This window comes from Sander lucioperca, chromosome 11, assembly GCF_008315115.2.
Source record: "Sander lucioperca isolate FBNREF2018 chromosome 11, SLUC_FBN_1.2, whole genome shotgun sequence".
Classification (NCBI taxonomy): domain Eukaryota; kingdom Metazoa; phylum Chordata; class Actinopteri; order Perciformes; family Percidae; genus Sander; species Sander lucioperca.
The window spans coordinates 15,650,718-15,670,584 of record NC_050183.1 but is presented as its reverse complement, the minus strand read 5'-3'; the positions used below and the strand labels follow the sequence as shown (position 1 = coordinate 15,670,584).

Below are 19,867 nucleotides of genomic sequence, written 5' to 3'. Positions count from 1 at the left end.
GGTATGCATGCCTTAATTTGCTTAATGAGCTGAGTGATAGATGGACAAGTTTTTGTTCATGTTCCAGCTCTACTGTATTCAATACGCCTTCAATATAAAAGCCTGAGACTCCTCGTGTCCAATGTCCTGCACTAGTGATGAAAAGGACTTTTACGACTTTTTTACAGGGTTTTTGTTTAGGTAACAACAACCGAAATGAAAAAAAAAAAAAAAAAAAAAAAAAAACTAAATAACGTTAGTCAAAATTAGAATATTTACTATTTCATGATTTCCCACTTAATAAGCCTTTGTCAATTCTTTTGAAATTTAAAAAATTTAAAGGAAACATTTTTCTTTCATAATTTTGATTTACTCAAGTTTTCATTTTTTTTAATTTCATTTTATAACGAAATTTATAACAACAGAAAGACAAACTCGTCAACAAGACTTTTATTTTGTAAGTGACGGGCGGACCAGGAAGTGTCCTCCTTCTCTCTGTTGTAACTTGACGGACGGACCGGAGAGGAGATCCCCAGGAGTTTGAGAAGTTTCCCCGCTGTTGCGTTGGCAGTTTGACTGTAAAGATGCTTCCCAGAGCGCTCGCCGTGTTAATTACTTTATTCAGCCTCACGGAGAGCAAACAGAAAGACTTATATACTTTTAAAGTAGTGAACAGCAGGGGCAAGTTAGTGTCCCTGGAAAAATACCGGGGTTCGGTAAGTCTGGATCTGAACAGATGAATATTACAGTGGCATAACGTTATATATAGAGTCTTTACTGTAACCGGAGTCTCTTTGCATGTCACCCGGTTGCATGAATAAATGTTGCATGGGAATGTTTATTTGTGTTTACTAAGTTCTCCCACTTAGCATTTTGTTAGTAGCCTGTAACTAACACAGTAGCCTATTACTGCAGCGGATCACTTTGACTGTAGCCTGCTCGATGTCCCATCATGTAGCCCCGCTAGCCTACGTGGCAAGAGGCCTGCAGAGCCCCTGCAGCTGCAGGAGCGTAGGGTTTTCATTCAGACCAGGTACGGATCAGTAGACCGGATACATCTGCTGCAGTATTTGTATTTTCAAACATTTGATATAAAGTTCACTGTTGTTTTAAGAAAAGTTACCATTGTGTTTGTGAAGGATTCGGTTTGTGTATAGGATATATTATGCACTAGGGCTGCACGATATGAGGAAAATATCTAATTGCGATTATTTTGACTGATATTGCGATTGCGATATGATTCACGATATTGGAGGGAATGATCGTTTTTCATTTCATTCAATATCATTATTCTCATTTTCGTTGAAAAAAAAAAAAAGAAAAAAAGATTGAAGTGTGATTTTTTTTTCCGAGGATCTGTACCACACAAAGATTTTTTTTCTTTAGTTTGTAGGATACGATTTGTAGGCTGGGACGTCTCTGCAGCACCACAGTATTTTTTATATAAATTTATTTTTTATTTTAGAATGGTTTGACACATATTTTGCCTTTAACAAATATGCACTATGCACTAGTCCATATTGCGATTTTGATAAAATTGCAATTAATTGTGCAGCCCTATTATGCACATAACTCCATGATTTTTTTATTTTTTTTTAGATGCATCACAATTGAATTTCTTCATGGTGACACTAGATGTCAGCACTAGATGATGGGATCATCAAACTGTCAGTCTGTCGTCTAAATCTAAGAACGCATGTGCTTACCTTTCCAATGATGAGCTGCTCTCCCGTCCTTTGCAGAAACTCTTCCTGATTGACTGTGGGATGAAGCACCAAGCTGTAATAACCTGCACTAACAACTGTTTCTGTGCTGTATATCTGTACAGGTGCATGCATGTGACCACTTCACTAACACTTAACATGAAAAGGTAATCAACAAAAGCATTGATCTCAGCAGACATGCAACATCTCATTTGGTAAAGAAGTATTTAGAATCAGAAAAGGATTTATTGCCAAGTAAGTAACACATACAAGGAATTTGCCTTGGTTGTTGGTGCATACATAAATATATTAAACATTAATATGAAATAAACAAACAATAATTACAGAAACAAATATGTACATATAACTGTTGCACATACAGGAAATATAGGCTGAATCATCCATACAGCCTATTTTTCCTGTGCAGGATGTGCAAAAAGGTTGAGGGATGTGCAAAAGTTTAGGATATATAGAATGTGCATGATAAAACTTTTCGTCTGGACTCGTGTTAAGTCACTCTTAAAGACTAGTCTCACATTGCCAGACCTATCTGCACAGCGCTGTGGAGTAAAGTCTGGCTACACCACAGATGCATTCTGGGATAGGAAAAAAAAAACTCTGGACGCAGCGACGGCGGCTCTGCAAAATAGTCTTGGGGAAGGAACTTGTTTTGGTGGAACATTTGCACCTCGCAAAAGAAAACGCCACATGCAATATTAAATGAAGTTAACTGCTGACACAATACAGTAACGTGAGCTATTTAAGTTAGCTGATACATGGTTAAACCTCATTAGCTCTTACCAGTGTATCGCTGTGTGTACTTCGTCTACAGCAATCCCACCAATCGGTCCCAAAACGTCCCAGTTAGAGAGGAAATGCCGTAAACATATTCTTTGTAAATCTTTACAACGATTCCTCAACAGAACCGAGCAGACCTGCCTTATTGCATGATCCAAATTGCTTCTTAAGTTGGCATTTTCAGTCTGTAACTTGCTAGGGAAGGAATTTTAAGATTGGCAACACACAGAGAGTTTTATCATGAAAATATACTTCCTTTGATCCAGGCTACTCTTACATAGATAAAACATGTAGGAGTATATACATCATAGTATCTCATGTGGTAAAGAATCATCATATTGAACATGTTAAAAAACATCTTTTTAAGCTCCATCTGTCGTGTACGTGTTGTTAAATTAAGATCGACCCTGGTATGAAAATAGAAAATATATGCTGTCCTTCCTTTCATGGCAGTATCTGAGGCTACATTTACATTGCTACTTTTTCGTTTTTAAGCAGAGTTTTGAGCCAAAAGCGATATCCGTGCACAAGTCTTTTTAGCTCCAGTAGAAGAACTAATCTACGTTTAAACTAACACGGCCAAACCTCAGATCTCATCAAAATGCTTGTATACAGGGCATGCGCGTTCCAGGGTAAACAGGAGGCAGCATGTATACTCTGCCCATTGCTGGAAGTTGCCATGGTAACGTTAGTAGCTTCGTCTCAGAGAACGAGACGTCATAAACCAATAAGGCGGTGAAACACTGGCGTCAGTGTCGATGTTGCCAATGGTCTCCGTTTGCGGAGAGTCCAAACCAAAACGAGTCAGAAGTGTTTTCAAATTTCTCCGGTTTAGGGGCTCTGAAACGCCAGAGCAGTGTGAATGTGAGGTGTAAATGTAGAAAATGATATTAGTTTTTAAACCAAAATGTAGCAATGTAAATGTAGCCTGAGATAAACACAAGCTAACAAAACAGATGATGAGCATGTTCTGTACATCTGCTCTCATTCAGCTACAGTATGTGAACAGCTGTCTACAGTCTCCCATTTGCTGCTGATTACTGTTTTGTGACTGCCAGGAGCTGCTACTGCGGTGTTGTCACAGTGTGATCATGTGGTTTTTAGGTGTCCCTGGTGGTGAATGTAGCCAGTGAATGTGGCTTCACCGAGGAGCACTACAAAGACCTGCAGCAGCTCCAGCGGGACTTTGGGCCGTATCACTTCAATGTGCTGGCCTTCCCCTGCAACCAGTTTGGGCAGCAGGAGCCCGGCAGCGACAAGGAGATCGACAGCTTTGTGCGCAGAGTCTACGGGGTCTCCTTCCCTCTGTTCAGTAAAATCGCTGTCGTCGGAACCGGAGCCAACAACGTCTACAAGTACCTTGTTGGTGAGTGAGATGCGATGGTGTTGGTGTGAGTTTGTTCTTGCAATCACATGAAGTTGTTTTCTTTATTAAGCAAAAGAGTCCGAAATTATAATTTATTAATTCAATTACAAATTGACACATTGGATCACATCATTAGGGGAAAATGTTAAAGGAACACTCCGACTTATTGGGACTTTAGCTTATTCACTGTATCCCCCAGAGTTAGATAAGTCCATACATACCCTTCTCATCTCCGTGTGTGTTGTAACTCTGTCTGATGCACCCAGCGCTAGCCTAGCTTAGCACAGATCCTGGAGGTAACCGGCTCCAACTAGCCTACTGCTCCCAATAAGTGACTAAATAACGCCAACATGTTCCTATTTACATGTTGTGATTTGTATAGTCACAGCGTGTACAAATAACAAGGTCACATGAGACACAGCCATCTTCTAACCGTGTACATACTGGGAACTATATTCTCAGAAGGCGAAGCACTGCTACTTGGGCGGAGTGATTAGCGCTAACTCCAGGCGAACTCTCTGCTCCTCAACACGGGGCTTCTCAGGTGCTGCGAGCAAATCACTCCACCCAAGTAGCAGAAGTAGCAGTGCTTTGCATTCTGAGAATATAGTTCCCGTTAGGTCCCGCGTTATTTTGTCACTTATTGGGAGCAGAAGGCTAGATGGAGCCGGTTACCTCCAGGATCTGTGCTAAGCTAGGCTAGTGGTGGGGGCGTCAGACAGAGTTACGACACACACGGAGATGAGAAGGGTATGTATGGACTTATCTAACTCTGGGGGATATGGTGAATAAGCTAAAGTCCCAATAAGTCGGCGTGTTCCTTTAAATATTCAGAAATGCCTTTGGTAACAGAAATCTGATGGTGGCAAGGCAGAACACTCAATGCATTTCCACGTGATTCAATAACTAATAGATTGAAAAGCTGTGTTATTGCAAAGCCAGCTGTACAACCTGTAAAATTAGCAGCGGCAAGAGGAATCGTAGCAGTAGGAGTGTTAAAAGTACTATAAGAGGAAAAAGAAACAAAGGGAAGAAAGAACAATAGAAGGGAAGAATAGCAGGGAGGAAAGCGGAGAAGAAAAACTGATTTCAAAAAGGAGAGACACAACAAAGGCGGAAGTGAAAAGAAATGAAAGAAGGAAAGGATACAATGAGAATAATAAGAATGAAGGTAAAAATGTAAGGGAGAATAAATAAAAGTGGGTAGAAATTAAATAAAGGAATAAAGGAAGAGGCCAATTAATGAAGTGAAAAAGTAGGAAAGAAGGGAAGCAACAAGGTAAGCATGAAGACCCACTGACACAAAGAAGATCTCCCTGTGGGACACGACTCGATCGTTTCTCAAGGCATTGTGGGACAGCAAGGGGGGTGGGACTGACCAGTGATGCAGAAAAAAAGGATGGATCAAAGTTTTAAGTTCTAAAATTGTAATTGTTGGCAATTAAGGGCAACATTTGCCTGGAAGCTCTGTGGAGATTTGTAAAAGAAAAAAATGATTTCATTAAAACAAAAACAATGAAAAGAAGTCAGGAAGAAGAGAATTCAGAAGTGTTTCTGGGTGGGATCTTAAATGGAAAACACTGTAACGTACCCCTGAAATAATGTTTTTAAATCGTGAAGGCTTTCACTTCTTTTTCTTCTTTCATACTTCACAGAGTCTGCTGGAAAGGAGCCTGACTGGAATTTCTGGAAGTATCTCATTGATGTAAACGGCAAAGTGGTGGATGCATGGGGGCCAAAAGTTTCTGTCAAAGAAATCCGACCCAAAATAGCTGAAATGGTGCGGCAGATCATCCTAAAGAAGAAGGAAGAGCTTTAACCTCACCTTAAAAAGACCCCTTAGTGTTAGGGTTAGATTTACATTCCCTGGTACATAACCCAATAAAGAGATAAACTGAACACATTTATTTTGATTGGACTATCAGATTTTGTTAGAATAAACCATTAAATTCACGTCACATAGCGAAAGCAAGTTTCACTTGCTCTCTGAAAGCACTGATGAAACCCCACTAGGTTTTTAAATTCAATGTCAAGTTTTATATCAGGTGTATGGTGTATGTATTGATGCTGCGGCTTTAAGCCAAAGAGCTCCGGTTTTCCGTCATGCGGGTTATGTGTTTGGTTTTTTATTCATTGTGATTTGTGGAATAAACTTTTACTGTGATGAGAGTGATATATTGCTATACTGTGTTTATGTTACACTGTTTTATTTAGTAGACATGTTCAGAACACAATTTTTTTGTGTACTTAAACTTAAGGCACACAGACCTTTGTGATTTCACTACATCTATTTACTATATAAAAAGGGTTTTTAACACTAAAATGTAGTTATAAGCAGATGTAAGGTCTTTTTAAGTTTATAGGTCGGTGTAGTTGTCAACAACCTGTGAAACATCCAAAACTTGATGCTGTTATATAAACAGAGAATGAATATATATTATAACAATAAAACAGTAATACTAATAATGTACACAATGTCTTCATAGAAGTTTTATCATTTAATCATTTTATACTATATACATCAATAAATACTTGAAATATCCTTATATCCACTTTTAACTACATTTCATTAATATAGTAATATAATAATTATTAAAGTCAATGACACTTAAACAGTAAATTTGTAAGTCATTTTTATAAAAAAAACAAAATCACCTTGTGCCCTAACTACCTATGTTTTAAATATCTTGACTCACAGCTCTCAAATTGCCTGGAAAGTTGAAACCTTAAAAATCATTACTGATACAATAGCCTTCATATTAGTTTGTGCTCCAGTAAATCTGTGTTTACCCTTTAGATTTGCTCCTGGACTGTTAGAACATTGCCACAACTGCTTTTGCATTCTATTATTAACACAATAATGGTCCTCTGAAAAACAAAAACACATGATTCAACAAGTAAATCCAGTATGCCGGGTATAACCATAGACTGTAAAAAATAATGAGATAAGGCCTTCCAGTCTGAAAAGCAGAAGTGGAAATGCTGGAGTACCTTAAAGCTGCATTTTATTTAATTTCCAGCAGGGGGTGACTCCACTGGCTCCAGAGAGAAGTCTGTTTCTATAGAAGTCTATGAGAAAATGAGACTACTTCTCACTTGCTTTATTACCTCAGTAAACATTTTCATAATAACTTTATGGTCTCAATAGTTTCTAGTCTTTTTCAATACAGCATGGGAGAATAATGTCTGATCTATCTTTATTCTCCATGCCAAGTATTAGCTCTTACACTCTGACAGAAAATAAAAAAGAGTACCCCAATGTAAAGTCAACATTTTTTTAAACTAGGGCTAATTTGGACCTACCTCGCTTAAATCTTAAATAATGTTGATTGAGGCTCCTGGGGTTGTGCAATAGCTTCATGATATGATGCAAATGGCTACTTTGCTCTTATCACTGTTTGTGAAAGATGTGCAATATATGTAAATTATGGCTGTGATGTAGGTCATAGGTCAGTATGACTACATATTTCTTTGTTTATGTTATTTTTTATTGTAAGTATATGTCAGCTGTATGATAAGACAATATATCAAGTGTTATGTGTGAAGCATTTGAGCTCAAGGCAAATATCCCTATGCGGACAATAAAGGCTACGCCTGCAAAGTGGTCTCCATGAAATGTAAAAATGAAAACGTTCGTTCGTCGTAGGATAAAAGCAATAAAACTAAAAATGCAGTGTGATGTTAAATTAAACAAAGTTCCACACATAATTATGCCCATGTTTCTCACCCCTTTTGTCTCTATGAACATGTATCAATCTCAAAACTCGAACATTGTGTTTTTAAATAATGATGTATGGAAAAAAATTAAACATGTTCCTTTTTATAAATAGTTCATTTTGTAGCAGTACAAGTCAAAATGCACCAAATGCAAATCTGTCAAAGGGCCATTAGGCTTCTAAACACTGGGCTGTGAGGTTTTTATATTGCACAATTCTGCAACAAGGTAATTCAAAGTGCTTTACATGAAACAGTATTTTTTCATTGTTTTTGTATTGTATAAATCCTCACAACGTGTGACAAATACATCAATATAGCCCTATGATGTATTTTTCTTTTGGACTTAGCCTACTGGGTGGTAACTGCTACGTCACTTCCTGAATCCCGCCGCGTTCGGTACGCGTTAAGATGGTGCGCATAACTTACTGCAGAAACTGAACAACTTGTCCCACGGTTGCTGGTGACAAAATCATTTATTTAATATGTACATTGAAGCGATACTGTCATTACTGAGCTGCCCGATCGCTGTCCTGATGCTCTGCTACCGTTTTAAAAATGTCAATAAACAACAAAGCAATCCAGCTTCCCTGGTAATAAGACCGAAATAATAACATAAAAATAAATAAATATAAACCTTGATAAGATCTCGTGAATAAATGTTTATTAAAACAGCGGTTATAGTGCAAAAAAATACCCAAAATAGCAAAGCCATACAGCATCTCTGCTGCAGCCCGACTGGCAGAAAGAATCGTGCTGTGCACACGAAAGATGTTTCCAATTGAAATGTGTATTTTTAAGAAAGTGCTGAGTGTCATGAAAAAACTGGAAAATCATGTCCATGTACACAAATCAATAGATTAAATAACGCGACTATAAAGGGACTGCCATGAGGTAGAGTTGCAACACAATATCCTAGTAGTACACTAATGTTAATCACAGAATCACCTTTACACTTAAACACAAAATCTCGAGATTGAAAAACAGAATTTTCGACACTATTTTCGGTAAAAGTGGGCCTCAACCTTATTAGCTAAGCCATTAATACACAATAACGTCAGATGCAATGTTCATAGGTGTGACTGGCAAAGGACAAAAAAGCAGGAAAATATACGCCGCACCCATGACGCTGCGACAGCACCCCATTTTTTTTCAAATGCTATAAAATTGAATGAAACACCCCAAATTCAATGAAAGTAATCATTAATATTACTTGCACAGAATGTTATATGCAAATTGGGATTTGTTATGTGGGGGGGGCTCCCCCCAAGGGGGGTTCGGGGGGTATGCCCCCCCGGGACATTTTTTTGAAAAATAAACCATTAAATGGCACTTTCTGGAGAGTTTTGTGCAAAGAAATGGAGAAATTGAGTCTTACATGATATGTGCAAAACTGCAAGGTTAAGAGCCTATACTTTGCATTATTGTAGTATCAACTGGTATTAGGGAATTTAGCATTTACATTACTGTTAATCAGTCATCACTTGATTACACATTGCATTATCTTGTTATAACATAAATAATGTGCCACATGAAGAGACAGTACAGCATATGACAGTAGCAACAGCTGAGAAGATTTGGGTCTGTGGTGACCAGGTCCACCTCACACAAACTTCCTTCTCCCATTCTCTCTTTTTACTACCACACACACACCCACACACGCACCCACACCCACACCCACACCCACACCCACACACACACACCCACACACACACACACACCCACACACACACACCCACACCCACACCCACACACCCACACACATACCCCCCCCCCCTCCACACACACACACACACACACACACACACCCATGGACAAAAATTCAGCCCTGCACTGTAGCCACACTAGCCCACATTACCACGCCCATGCAGCCCCACCCACGGACATGTGTATTCACTAATTACATTTGTGTACAGATGGTGAAATAATATAAGCAGTACCTTATGTAACAGATTTTTAAACATTTAATGTAACTGGCAAACAATGCTTTCTACTTTTTAAAGAGCACACGTTTATAACAATTTTTTATTTATGCCGTTTGTATGCTGTTACTGTCATTCTCTACAGTATGTTGTTCTTTGTTGTCACTGTCTGTCTGTTCGATTGTCCGTGTTTCTCTCTGTTGACACTGTACATATTGTCTGTCTGGTTCTCCATCTTTTCATCCGTTTTAACTCTAACTCTGCAATTTACATGTTTTTATGGCTGTCTGTGATTATACTTCAGGGTTTTTCCTTGCTCAGAATTTGTCTTTGTAGGAACACACAAAGCAGGGGGGGAGGGGGTCTGGGGTTTTGAGGGTAAAAGACTTCAATTCCTGCATTCTGATACATTTATGGTAAAAACGTCAATATTTATTGCAAGGAAATCACAAAATTCTTGTGGCAGATAACAATTCAAAATACAAAATATAATGGAATATTATTATATTTAGTAGTCCAGTAACGGGGCTTTCACATCTGGGACATGGGCCGGATACGACAACACTTGACCCTAAAGTCCAGTTGTTTAATTAGCATGAACAGGGCTTTATGGTCACTTTTTTCCCCAAGGATCATGTTTTGCTCCCAAGTTGAAAAATGTAGGATTGACTTAGGCTACTTAATCAGTGATGATGAATATAGCCTACAGTGTAATGGACCACCACAGTTCATTTATACATGTGAACCACGGATTCATTGCAGAGTTTAACCTACATAGTGTAAAACTACTACGTGAATGGGGCACAGCAGAAAGACGGAGCAGAGCGACGCTGCTTGTTCAGGGTTGTCATGTGTACTCCTATAGGCCTACACTTCGCATCAGGCGTTAAAACCAACTGTACCGAATTAGACTACTATTCAGCCGGTCCCCCAGAGCAGCATGATCACTCAAGGAGGGTACAGCCTGAACCCTGCAAACAGAGATCCCGTTTGAAGGTGACGTGCTTGATTTTGACTGAACGTCCCAATTTAAGTAACCTCTGATTGAGTTGTAGTAAATTAAGTACCATAAGTTTAAGATTAAGTGTTGGTCATTCTCAACACCTTTCTACCCCCCCCACCCACCCACCCACCCACACACACACACACACACACACACACACACACTTATCAACTCTGGACTCTGTGCTGCTGCCAGCCTGTGTAACGTACGTTACTCACCATCGATCGACTGTTAGCTTCAGCTGACTAACGTTAGCTGTCAACCTCCCGACTAATGGTTACCGCTAGCTAGTGATCTAGCGAGGATTAGCCCTTCAGACCACAGTGGACTTCAGTGGACTCTCCATCCAAACTCCCGACTGGACCTTCGTCTACCACAACTGCCGGACTCTTTCAAATACATGTACTCCCTGTCTCCGCCGATCACTTGGTAGCGTTGGTCAGCTGTCAGCTTACGCCAGCTAGCTTCTGTTAGCTTCCACCGACTGACGGCTCGCCCAGCACATCTGTTCGCTGTAGAGCTCTTTTAGCCATGTTTCCCGGCTCAACACTAAGTTAGTGTGGGCCACTACCTTTCTGCACTGCCGAAAATGGTGCTGCTAAAATATTCCTCACTGCAACTTCTCAACGTCATCTGCTACGTCGCTTCAGCTTGCATTGCCAACATAAAATAAAAATATTGTCCCGTTGTCGGCTTCAGCTAAGAAGATACTAGTTCGCCCCCACACGTCCAAAATTCTTATTCAAATAACCTTCTGCAACGATTGCAGGCTCTTTGGTGAAGCTCTGCTTTAAATGAAGTTACATCGTGACAAATTAATGGACCACTTGTGGAGTGATATGAAGACATGAATCAGAGGCACAAAAAACGTTGACAGCAGTGACCGGTCATTATGTTTACCAATACCCCCGACCCGTGCCTTGCGACCCCCCCCCCCCAAAAAAAAAGCGGATTTGCATGATTTACGAGAGCTTCATTTTCAGGTCGGAAAAGCCGGATTTCTGGATTTATCCGGAAGAATCACACCCCTGAATGTAATCCGACGGCTAACATTACAGCTGATTAGTGTAACAAAACAAAAAAAAACGGGAAAATCCTTTTTGTGTACACGAATCAATAGATTAAATTACGTGACTATTTCACGAACATCTGTGAGTGTAGGGGTACATGTGTTTACGTACAATAACTTTGTGGTCCGCTGGATTTACAGAGGGCAATACTGTTCAGCGTTTTAGATGTTGACAGTCTAATGGAAGCATTTCAATTACTTAATTTAACTTTCCCTTTTAGACATCACAGCACGATGGTAACCAACAGCCCAGATTCACGGAGAAGGAATGCCAAAACAGACCCTCCACAAACCAAACTGTGGCTTCTCAAAAGATGGTTTGTCAGTAGGACAAATATCAATCAAGGAAGCAACCTGTGTTTCACTACAGAACTGCAATGACAGGAGTTACCTGAAGGAACATGAGGATAACAAGCAAAGTTGAAATAGAAAGGCCCTGCACGGACCGGGAATCAAACTATTCTCAAAATCTGTTGTAAAATGATTGATTTAATTCATGAATAAAAACCCATTTAGTTTTTCACAGGGAATATCTTAGTAGCTACATTTATAATCAGGATAACTTAGGTATTATTTTCTTTGGACCATTGCATATAATGTTAATGTTGCTTTTCTTTTTTAGACATCTGCATTGGGGATAACAGCTGCCATCATTTTACTACATGATACATTAACAACCTTCAATAGAGTCAATTATAAGTCTTGTTTGGAGCTTACTACTCCTGTTTAGAACTAAAATAAAATGTGGCTGTGGAGAATAACTTGTCAAAAGACACTTTATACATCACATATGGCCATCATCAAATCCACAACCAACATATTGTAGTTCCACATTACAGAGGATTTCTAAAGCAAGGATGATCTCTCTCCCAATTCAGTGATTTAATAAATGCAAAACATTATGGGGATCCACACATCTGGCAGAAAACACAGGGTCAGGTTCAACATGTTTATACAAATTGTACACTAATCATTAGAGAAAAACATTTCTAAAGTAGACCCAAAAGTCCTAGATAGATTTTGTTCCACAGATCAACAGATTATTTCATGTGACTGCAGTATGAAAATCAACAGCATCAGTGGGAGGCCTGATAACCACACTGCCTTGTTTTTGCAGTCAACACTGGCTCTATTGTATCAACGGCAATAGTCTGAATAAATGCAAAACTATGAGGAACTTGGAATGAGCCAATGTGTTGACCAGGAACTCACTTGATATTAAGAGCTCACGCGAGCGTTTTGTCAAGAGATTTTTCATAAATTTAATAAAATTTCTTGACAGCACATTTGATTGCTTCACCAAAATGTTACAATCACGGGGATGATAAATGTCTGGATGCTTTAAATGTATAAATTTAGCCACTGAAACACTCCTCCTAATGCACACATTTATTTTGTATTATTCTATGTATTTTTTGTTTTTAGTTTCCTAGCATCATGCCTTTCAGTTTTATAGTCTGTTGTCACCGGTTTTGCCTTTAGGAACATGTTTTGTTCAGTGTTGGTTCAATGTAATACAGATGTTTCCTTATTTTTCTAAATAGTAATCCAAAGTTGCCATTAGGCCAAAAACTCTCAGTCCCCAGCAAGAGGATTTTGACTTTGACACTAGAACTTTTTTTTCTGCTGTACCAATCTGGGTTTGACCGAACTCTAACCGAACCGTGACTCCTAAACCAGGGAATTAATCGAACTGTGACTTTTGTGCACCGTTGTTTTGAAGAGAGGTTGTGTGAGGAGGTCCGCCGTTACCGACATTTATATAATTCACCTTTAAAGAAATAAAAAGACAGCCAAATGCCGCTGAGCAGTACCAAGTCTCCAGCTGTCTGCAGACGCAGAACGTGGAAAGTAGATAGATAGATAGATAGATAGATAGATAGATAGATAGATAGATAGATACTTTATTCATCCCGAAGGAAATTTTAGTAGCCTATGTCTGAGCCTTTAGACCAATGACTGCCAGTCACACATTAGAGGAGAGGCCATGAGAGCGTGTTACCGTTTTTCTGTGTAACCACAGAGGCCAAACTGTTTTAACTCTGAGGACGAAAGATGCACCGATGCGTCCTAACAGTGTTTGACAAAACTCCTACTCAAAAAGGGATATTATAAAATTTAATTTCAGACATTTATTTACTATTTTAATCATATGTAACCTAAGACTTTGGTAAACTCATTTCAAGCACCAAAACAATTGGTACAACACATCATATGTTAATGTTTTAGTTTGTAACTTTTTGATATTAATGACCATCTGTCACATTAAAGCCATTGCCAAATGAGTTGCTACAAAGCTAATTAAGACTATCAGCTCCACACAACTCTCTCTGTGTTTCTCAGTATGACTATATATGTTCACAAGATTGTGTCGTCCAGTGGCTTTGGGTGTCACTATACGGAAAGCTGAGTTTGTCCTGAACATTTTGATGTAAACACATGGGCATCAAGTTATATGCAATACCCTCAAAAAGGTAAATTTAAGAAGATTTGTGAAAATGCCCTTAGACATTATAAACCCAGAGACCAAACCAGGAAATAAATATAACATGTAAGTAAAGAAACAACATATGAGAAATTTGCATCAATAATGACATTTATAACCTGTTAGCAAAACAACATATATCATTTGCACCAATTTTGAGTTTACTGTACTTATAAAGCTTTATAAAAAATAATTATGAGTGGAGCATGTTTAACTGATCAATGCTAATTATGTGATGCTGTACCTCCCTATACTTTGAAAGTCAAAGTACTGTATGTGCAGTAAGCAGTTCCTATTTGCATACAGTATTTCTTCTCCTTTTTAAACACATGTCCACATATGTAAGGTGTGGTTCCACAGTAAACCAGTGATCTGCACATTTACTCCTCACGATGAAGCTGATCCTGTCTCTCACTCTCATCTGGATGCTGTCTGGCACAGGTAACTCTACTCACTCTTAAATCAGGGCTTATGCAGGTGTTAGGGTCTAATATATCACGTTTAAAATATGAAATGCTACCTGGAATGTGATTTCAAATTGAATTTAAGTGGTTTAGTGTAAGACTTTTATTTGAAATAAACATGAACATTAGCCTCACTTTACTGCTCACAGAAATGCCTCTAATCCAGATAACATGTAATTTCACAAAGGGACTAAGGATGTTTACTCTGTGTGAAGAGTAAACATTTTCCCACAGGTGAAGGGAGACGGTGCAGGTGTCACTGTAGACTTACAGTAAATGCTGCAGCCATTTAAATAGATGAGTTGCCTTTAAAATACAAGTAAATAAGTTCACTTAGTAATTCATTATCTGTTGTTTTATGGTCAAATTAGTTATGCTCATACAGCTCATCATCACCATTTAACATTAATATTATCCTTGGTGCAGATGAAGCTCTTCAGTGTTTCAATACTTCAACAAGCTCCAGCTGTTTATCCAATGAACATTGCAGCAGTGCAGCAGTTGTTGTATTCTGGTGTCATGTACAACTTCAGTTTGTTTTTTAACCTTAACGTTCTCCTCAGGTCAAATTTGACTTGTTTCTATTTCAGAAATATGGGTTTTCTTACAACCAAATAACACAAAAATAACAAGGATGGTTCCATACAACGTTCTTCTCAAGTAAAATGAAGGATCAGATCACTACTTACATTGAATTCTGGGTGTTTTATTCAATTTTATACCATTTGCAAAAACAATTGAAATGGTATCCTGACTTAACTTTGTCAAAACTCCTCCTCTGATCTTAACTATTTGACCAAATAATTCATCATTTACCTTTTATTAACTCAAACATTAGGTATAAAAATGAAGTGTAAAACTAGTGGCAATAAGTTGGTGTTAGTTGAGTATATACTCGTGGTATTGGGAAAAAAGTGTCAAAAGCGTCAAATAATGCGGCAAAAAAGTCAAAAATGTCCCAAAAATAACGTCAAAATGTTAAACACGCCCTGATACCTAAATCCAGACAGCTAGCTAGACTATCTGTCCATTCCATTTCTGTGAGTGAGGACGGTCTGAAATGTTCACTGTTTATAATATAAATAAATCGGATAACAGCCAACTGTGTTTCTTGTAAGACTTATTACCACTCAAAGCTCCTATTACTTTAGAGAATAAGTACATATTGTATATTATTGGATTATGGTGATAATTTGAAATATAGTATATTATTGTATTATTATGAATACGGATGCATTAAGACGTGAAAGGCATTTCAAAGTTATAGCTGGTCAAGGTGAAACTACAGTCATTTCAATGACTTTGTACACTGTACAGGGAGTACAAGGCAAGACAAGGCTAATGTATTTACACCAAGGTGATTCAAAGTATTTTTAATAAGACAAAGTCATTGAGACAACATATAAAAGAAATACACACTAATATAAAAAGACAAAAAAGACACAAATATGATTTACAAATTAAAAAGATGATTGAAATGAGATCAAATAGAACAACCCACATTAAACTGTTGAATACAAATTAAGGTGCAAGTTTAATGAATAGTTCCAAATTTAACTTGCATTGGGAAACAATACAGTCTACACAATGAATGGCATCATTGAAAGGAGTGTACGAAGGGTTGCCAGTTTCAACATTTATAGTATGATGAAAAACAAGAAGCACATACGAAGTCAGTGATGAGAGTTAGGACATTCCTTTACTCTGTGTGTCAGACTTGTCCCTCCCTGTCAGAACGATCACAATGACACCGTCAATAATTTATGCATCAAGAAAATTGTTTTTCGTTCTTGGGCTCACTGATGCATGACTCAAAACAACAAACCTGTCTGACACACTGCATTAGTAAAGGAGAACTAGAGAAGTAGAAAACAATTAAAACAAATAGTTTTCAGAAAGCATTCCCCATCAGAAACAATAAAGTCTAAATTAAGGATGAAGTATGTACTCTTTATTATTGAAGTAAACATTGCCAACATTGAAAAAGGGTGTGGGAAGGTGTGTTTACATGATGTTTTTTTTAAATGACAAAAATTAGTGTCTGAATGGTCTTCTTGTATGAAAATATGGTAGGATCAGTAAAATCAGTCAACACAATCTAAAGACATTGGCAAAGCTACAGCGCAAAGCTGTTGTTGAATGGCGTGGGCCTGGTGTTTGTTTAAAGTGCTCATATTATGCTTTTTGGCTTTTTTAATAATAACTACAACCGTTGTCCCAACAGCAACTACAACCACTGATCCAACAGCAAATACAACCACTGACCCCACAGCAACTACAACAGCTGCCCCAACAACAACTACAACAGCTGACCCAACAACTGCAACAGCTGTCCCAACAACAACTACAACCGTTGCCCCAACAACTACAACAGCTGTTTCAACAACAACTACAACTGCTGCCACTGCATCCCAATCAGCCACGACTACAAAACCTTCCAGTGGAGCCTCCTGTATCCAGCTGGATATGATCCATCTGCTGCTTGGACTCCTTATGTTTACCCTCTGTTAAAATACAGAAACAGCTGAGACTACCCACCTATGAAGCCGCCAGAACCACCCGTTGAAGCCTGGACTTAAGTTTACTGCTCACTGCAATCTTTAGTTGGCTTTTACAAGGAGAAGGGGAAATCCAAATGTAGGAAATAAACGTCTGTGTGAAGCTGAGGTGGGACGAGTAGGCAGCAATGTAATAGACACAAAAACATGTAAACATGGGAACACTACTTTTAATCTATATAATAATCTGGAATACAATGTGAAGTAACATGTCACAATGCACACCACACAAGGAATAATCCAAAACAAGACATCTGGTAATTGAACAATGAGGATGCTTTGTCAGAGCTGTGCAGTTACCTGAAAATAAAGCACACTTTTGCAATAGATCATACAAAGATAAATGTTACTTGATGACATAACTATCTAATTTAACAATTTATCTAGTCACAAATTGCTCATTTACATTAATTGAAATAATTGAAATAATTATAATTTTTCTTTGCAATCTCTTCTTTGTTTCATCACATAAAAATAATAACATGTTGCAGTAGTTTAATGTAAAGTGATGACATCTACTAATGTATAATAAAGCTTTGTCATGAGTGTGTATTATCTGTGGTGTTTTTATCCAAAAGGCCAAGAACGATGAACCAATCAGTGGAGCACAAACAGACGTCTGTGCCCTGCACATATTTGGCTTCACTTCAAATAATGTTTAACCTTCCTGTTGTCCGCTGTCAAATTTGACCTATTTTCAAAACATTTCTATATCAGAAATATGGATTTCTTTCAACCAAATAGTCAAAAAAAGGTAACGTGGATGGTTCCATACAACGCTCTTCACAAGTAGTTCACTACATTCATTGACTTTGGGTGTGTAAGGGGCACTTATAAAGTAAAGTGCTGCCTTTCTAAGGAACTTTTCAAAAGAGATGATACCAAAATAGTTTACTCAGAACATGTAGCCGGCATTTATTAAACATCAATTATCCAACAGTATGACCTTGTTTCTCTTTTGTAATATCCTTTTAGTTGTGAAAATCAGTATTTCTTAGTTTTCAACCCTTTTCCACATCAGTTTAGGAAAAAAAACAAAAATAAATAAAATGTCCTCAGAGCTCTGATGAAATAACCCCAAAATAATAATCAAAAGTCCATCTCAAGCTTATCTGTACGATGCAAAGAAGAACCGATGAGTCTCTCTCTCCACCTCTCTCCACCTCTCTCCACCTCTCTCCACACACACATGAAACTCAAGCCAGTTTATAGACTAAATTATTTATTTAATGAGCGCGTTGTATGCTGTGACATCTACTGTCATTCTCAGTATCACGTATGTGTTCTATGTTAGTCTAGACGAGATCTGTCTGTTCAGATTGTACCGTGTGTCTCTCTAACGATTAGACACTAACGTACACCTATTGTCTGGTACGTGCTCGATCTGGTCATCCGTTTTAACGCAGCAAAGCTGCAATAACATGATCTATTTATGAACGAGTCTGTGATTATACTATAATCAGGGTTTTTGTGCATTCCCTATGCTCAGAATGTGTCTTGTAGGACACACCAAAGTCAGAGCGTGGTCGTCTGGGGTTTGAAGGTAAAAGTACTATCACATCCTAAGTCATGTCTGTATACATTTATGGTAAAAAGTGCGTTCAATATTATTGGTCATAGGAAATCACAAAGTCTTGTGGCAGATAACAATTCCAAATACACTATAATGGAATATATATTATATATCTAGTGAGTCCAGTAACGGGGCTTCTCACACATCATGTGCCATGAGGACCGGATACGACAACACTTGACAGTGCACCTAAAGTCCAGTTGTTAATAGCATGACAGCGATCAGGCTTTATGGTTCACTTTGGTATCTCGCAAAAAACAAGGAGTCATGTTTTGCGCTCCAGTATGCAACAATGCTAGGATTGACTGAGCTACTTAATCAGTGATGATAGACTAGTAGACCATACAGTGTAGAATGGATCACCCAGACAGTTCACGATTAACGTTACATGATGAGAAGGCCTACCGGATTCATTGCAGAGTTTAACATACATACGATGTAAAACTAGCTCACTACCTTACGTGAATGGGGCACAGCAGAAGACGGGCAGAAGCGACGCTGCTCTGTTCTAAGTGGTTGTCATGTGTAACTCTATAGGCCTACACTATATCGCATCAGGCGTTAAAACCACTGTAGCTCGAATTAGACTACTAGTGCAGGACGGTCCCACCAGAGCAGCAGATCACGTCAGAGGTACAGCGCTGAACTCCTGCAACGATAGATCGCCGTTTGAGGTGACGTGCTTGAGTTTGACTAGAGACGTCCCTTTAGTGAACCTCTGATTGAGTTTGTAGTAAATAGGCCTACGATTAAGATACGTGTGTGGTCAGTCTCAACACCTTCCTACACCACACACCACCCACACCACACCACACGACACCACACACACACACACACACGACACACCACACACAACTTATCAACAATCACTGACTCGTGGCTGCTGCCAGCCTGTGTACGTACGTACTCACCTCGCTCGACTGTAAGCTTCAGCTGACTACGTTAGACTGTCACCTCCCGACGAATGTTACCGCTAGCTAAGTGATCAGAGCGAGGATTAGCCCTTCAGACCCCACGTGAAACTTCCGTGGACTCTCATCCACACTCACGACTGGACCCTTCGTCTACCCCACTGCCGGAGCTTGCTTTCAATACTGTACTCTCCTCACCTGTCGTGCCGCCGATCACTGGTAGCGTTGGTCAGCTGTCAGCATCTACGCAGCTATCTACCCGAGCTTCTGTTAGTCTTGCCACCGACTGACGGCTCGCCCAGACACATCTGTTTCGCTGTAG

General features: G+C 38.8%; 1 protein-coding gene and 1 long non-coding RNA gene across 2 annotated transcripts; both read left to right on the top strand.

The window, feature by feature from the left end:
- Window positions 1-480: 480 nt before the first annotated feature.
- Window positions 481-6,021, top strand: gpx7 (glutathione peroxidase 7). Its single transcript, XM_031282482.2, has 3 exons — window positions 481-695; window positions 3,585-3,846; window positions 5,502-6,021. The coding sequence occupies exons 1-3, from the start codon at window positions 564-566 to the stop codon at window positions 5,663-5,665; spliced, it is 558 nt and encodes a 185-aa protein (XP_031138342.1). The 5' UTR covers window positions 481-563; the 3' UTR covers window positions 5,666-6,021.
- An 8,343-nt stretch (window positions 6,022-14,364) lies between these two features.
- On the top strand, window positions 14,365-17,144 carry LOC118496260. The gene is made up of 2 exons (XR_004898803.1): window positions 14,365-14,480; window positions 16,788-17,144. It is a non-coding gene; the product is annotated as an uncharacterized LOC118496260 (long non-coding RNA).
- The last annotated feature ends 2,723 nt before the right edge of the window (window positions 17,145-19,867 follow it).

Bases quoted from the DNA above. Each gene is read 5' to 3' on its own strand.
- gpx7 (XM_031282482.2), top strand. From the start codon at position 564: ATGCTTCCCAGAGCGCTCGCCGTGTTAATTACTTTATTCAGCCTCACG. The intron at 696-3,584 runs GTAAGTCTGGAT...TGTGGTTTTTAG, and splicing joins TGGAAAAATACCGGGGTTCG to GTGTCCCTGGTGGTGAATGT. The intron at 3,847-5,501 runs GTGAGTGAGATG...CATACTTCACAG, and splicing joins CGTCTACAAGTACCTTGTTG to AGTCTGCTGGAAAGGAGCCT.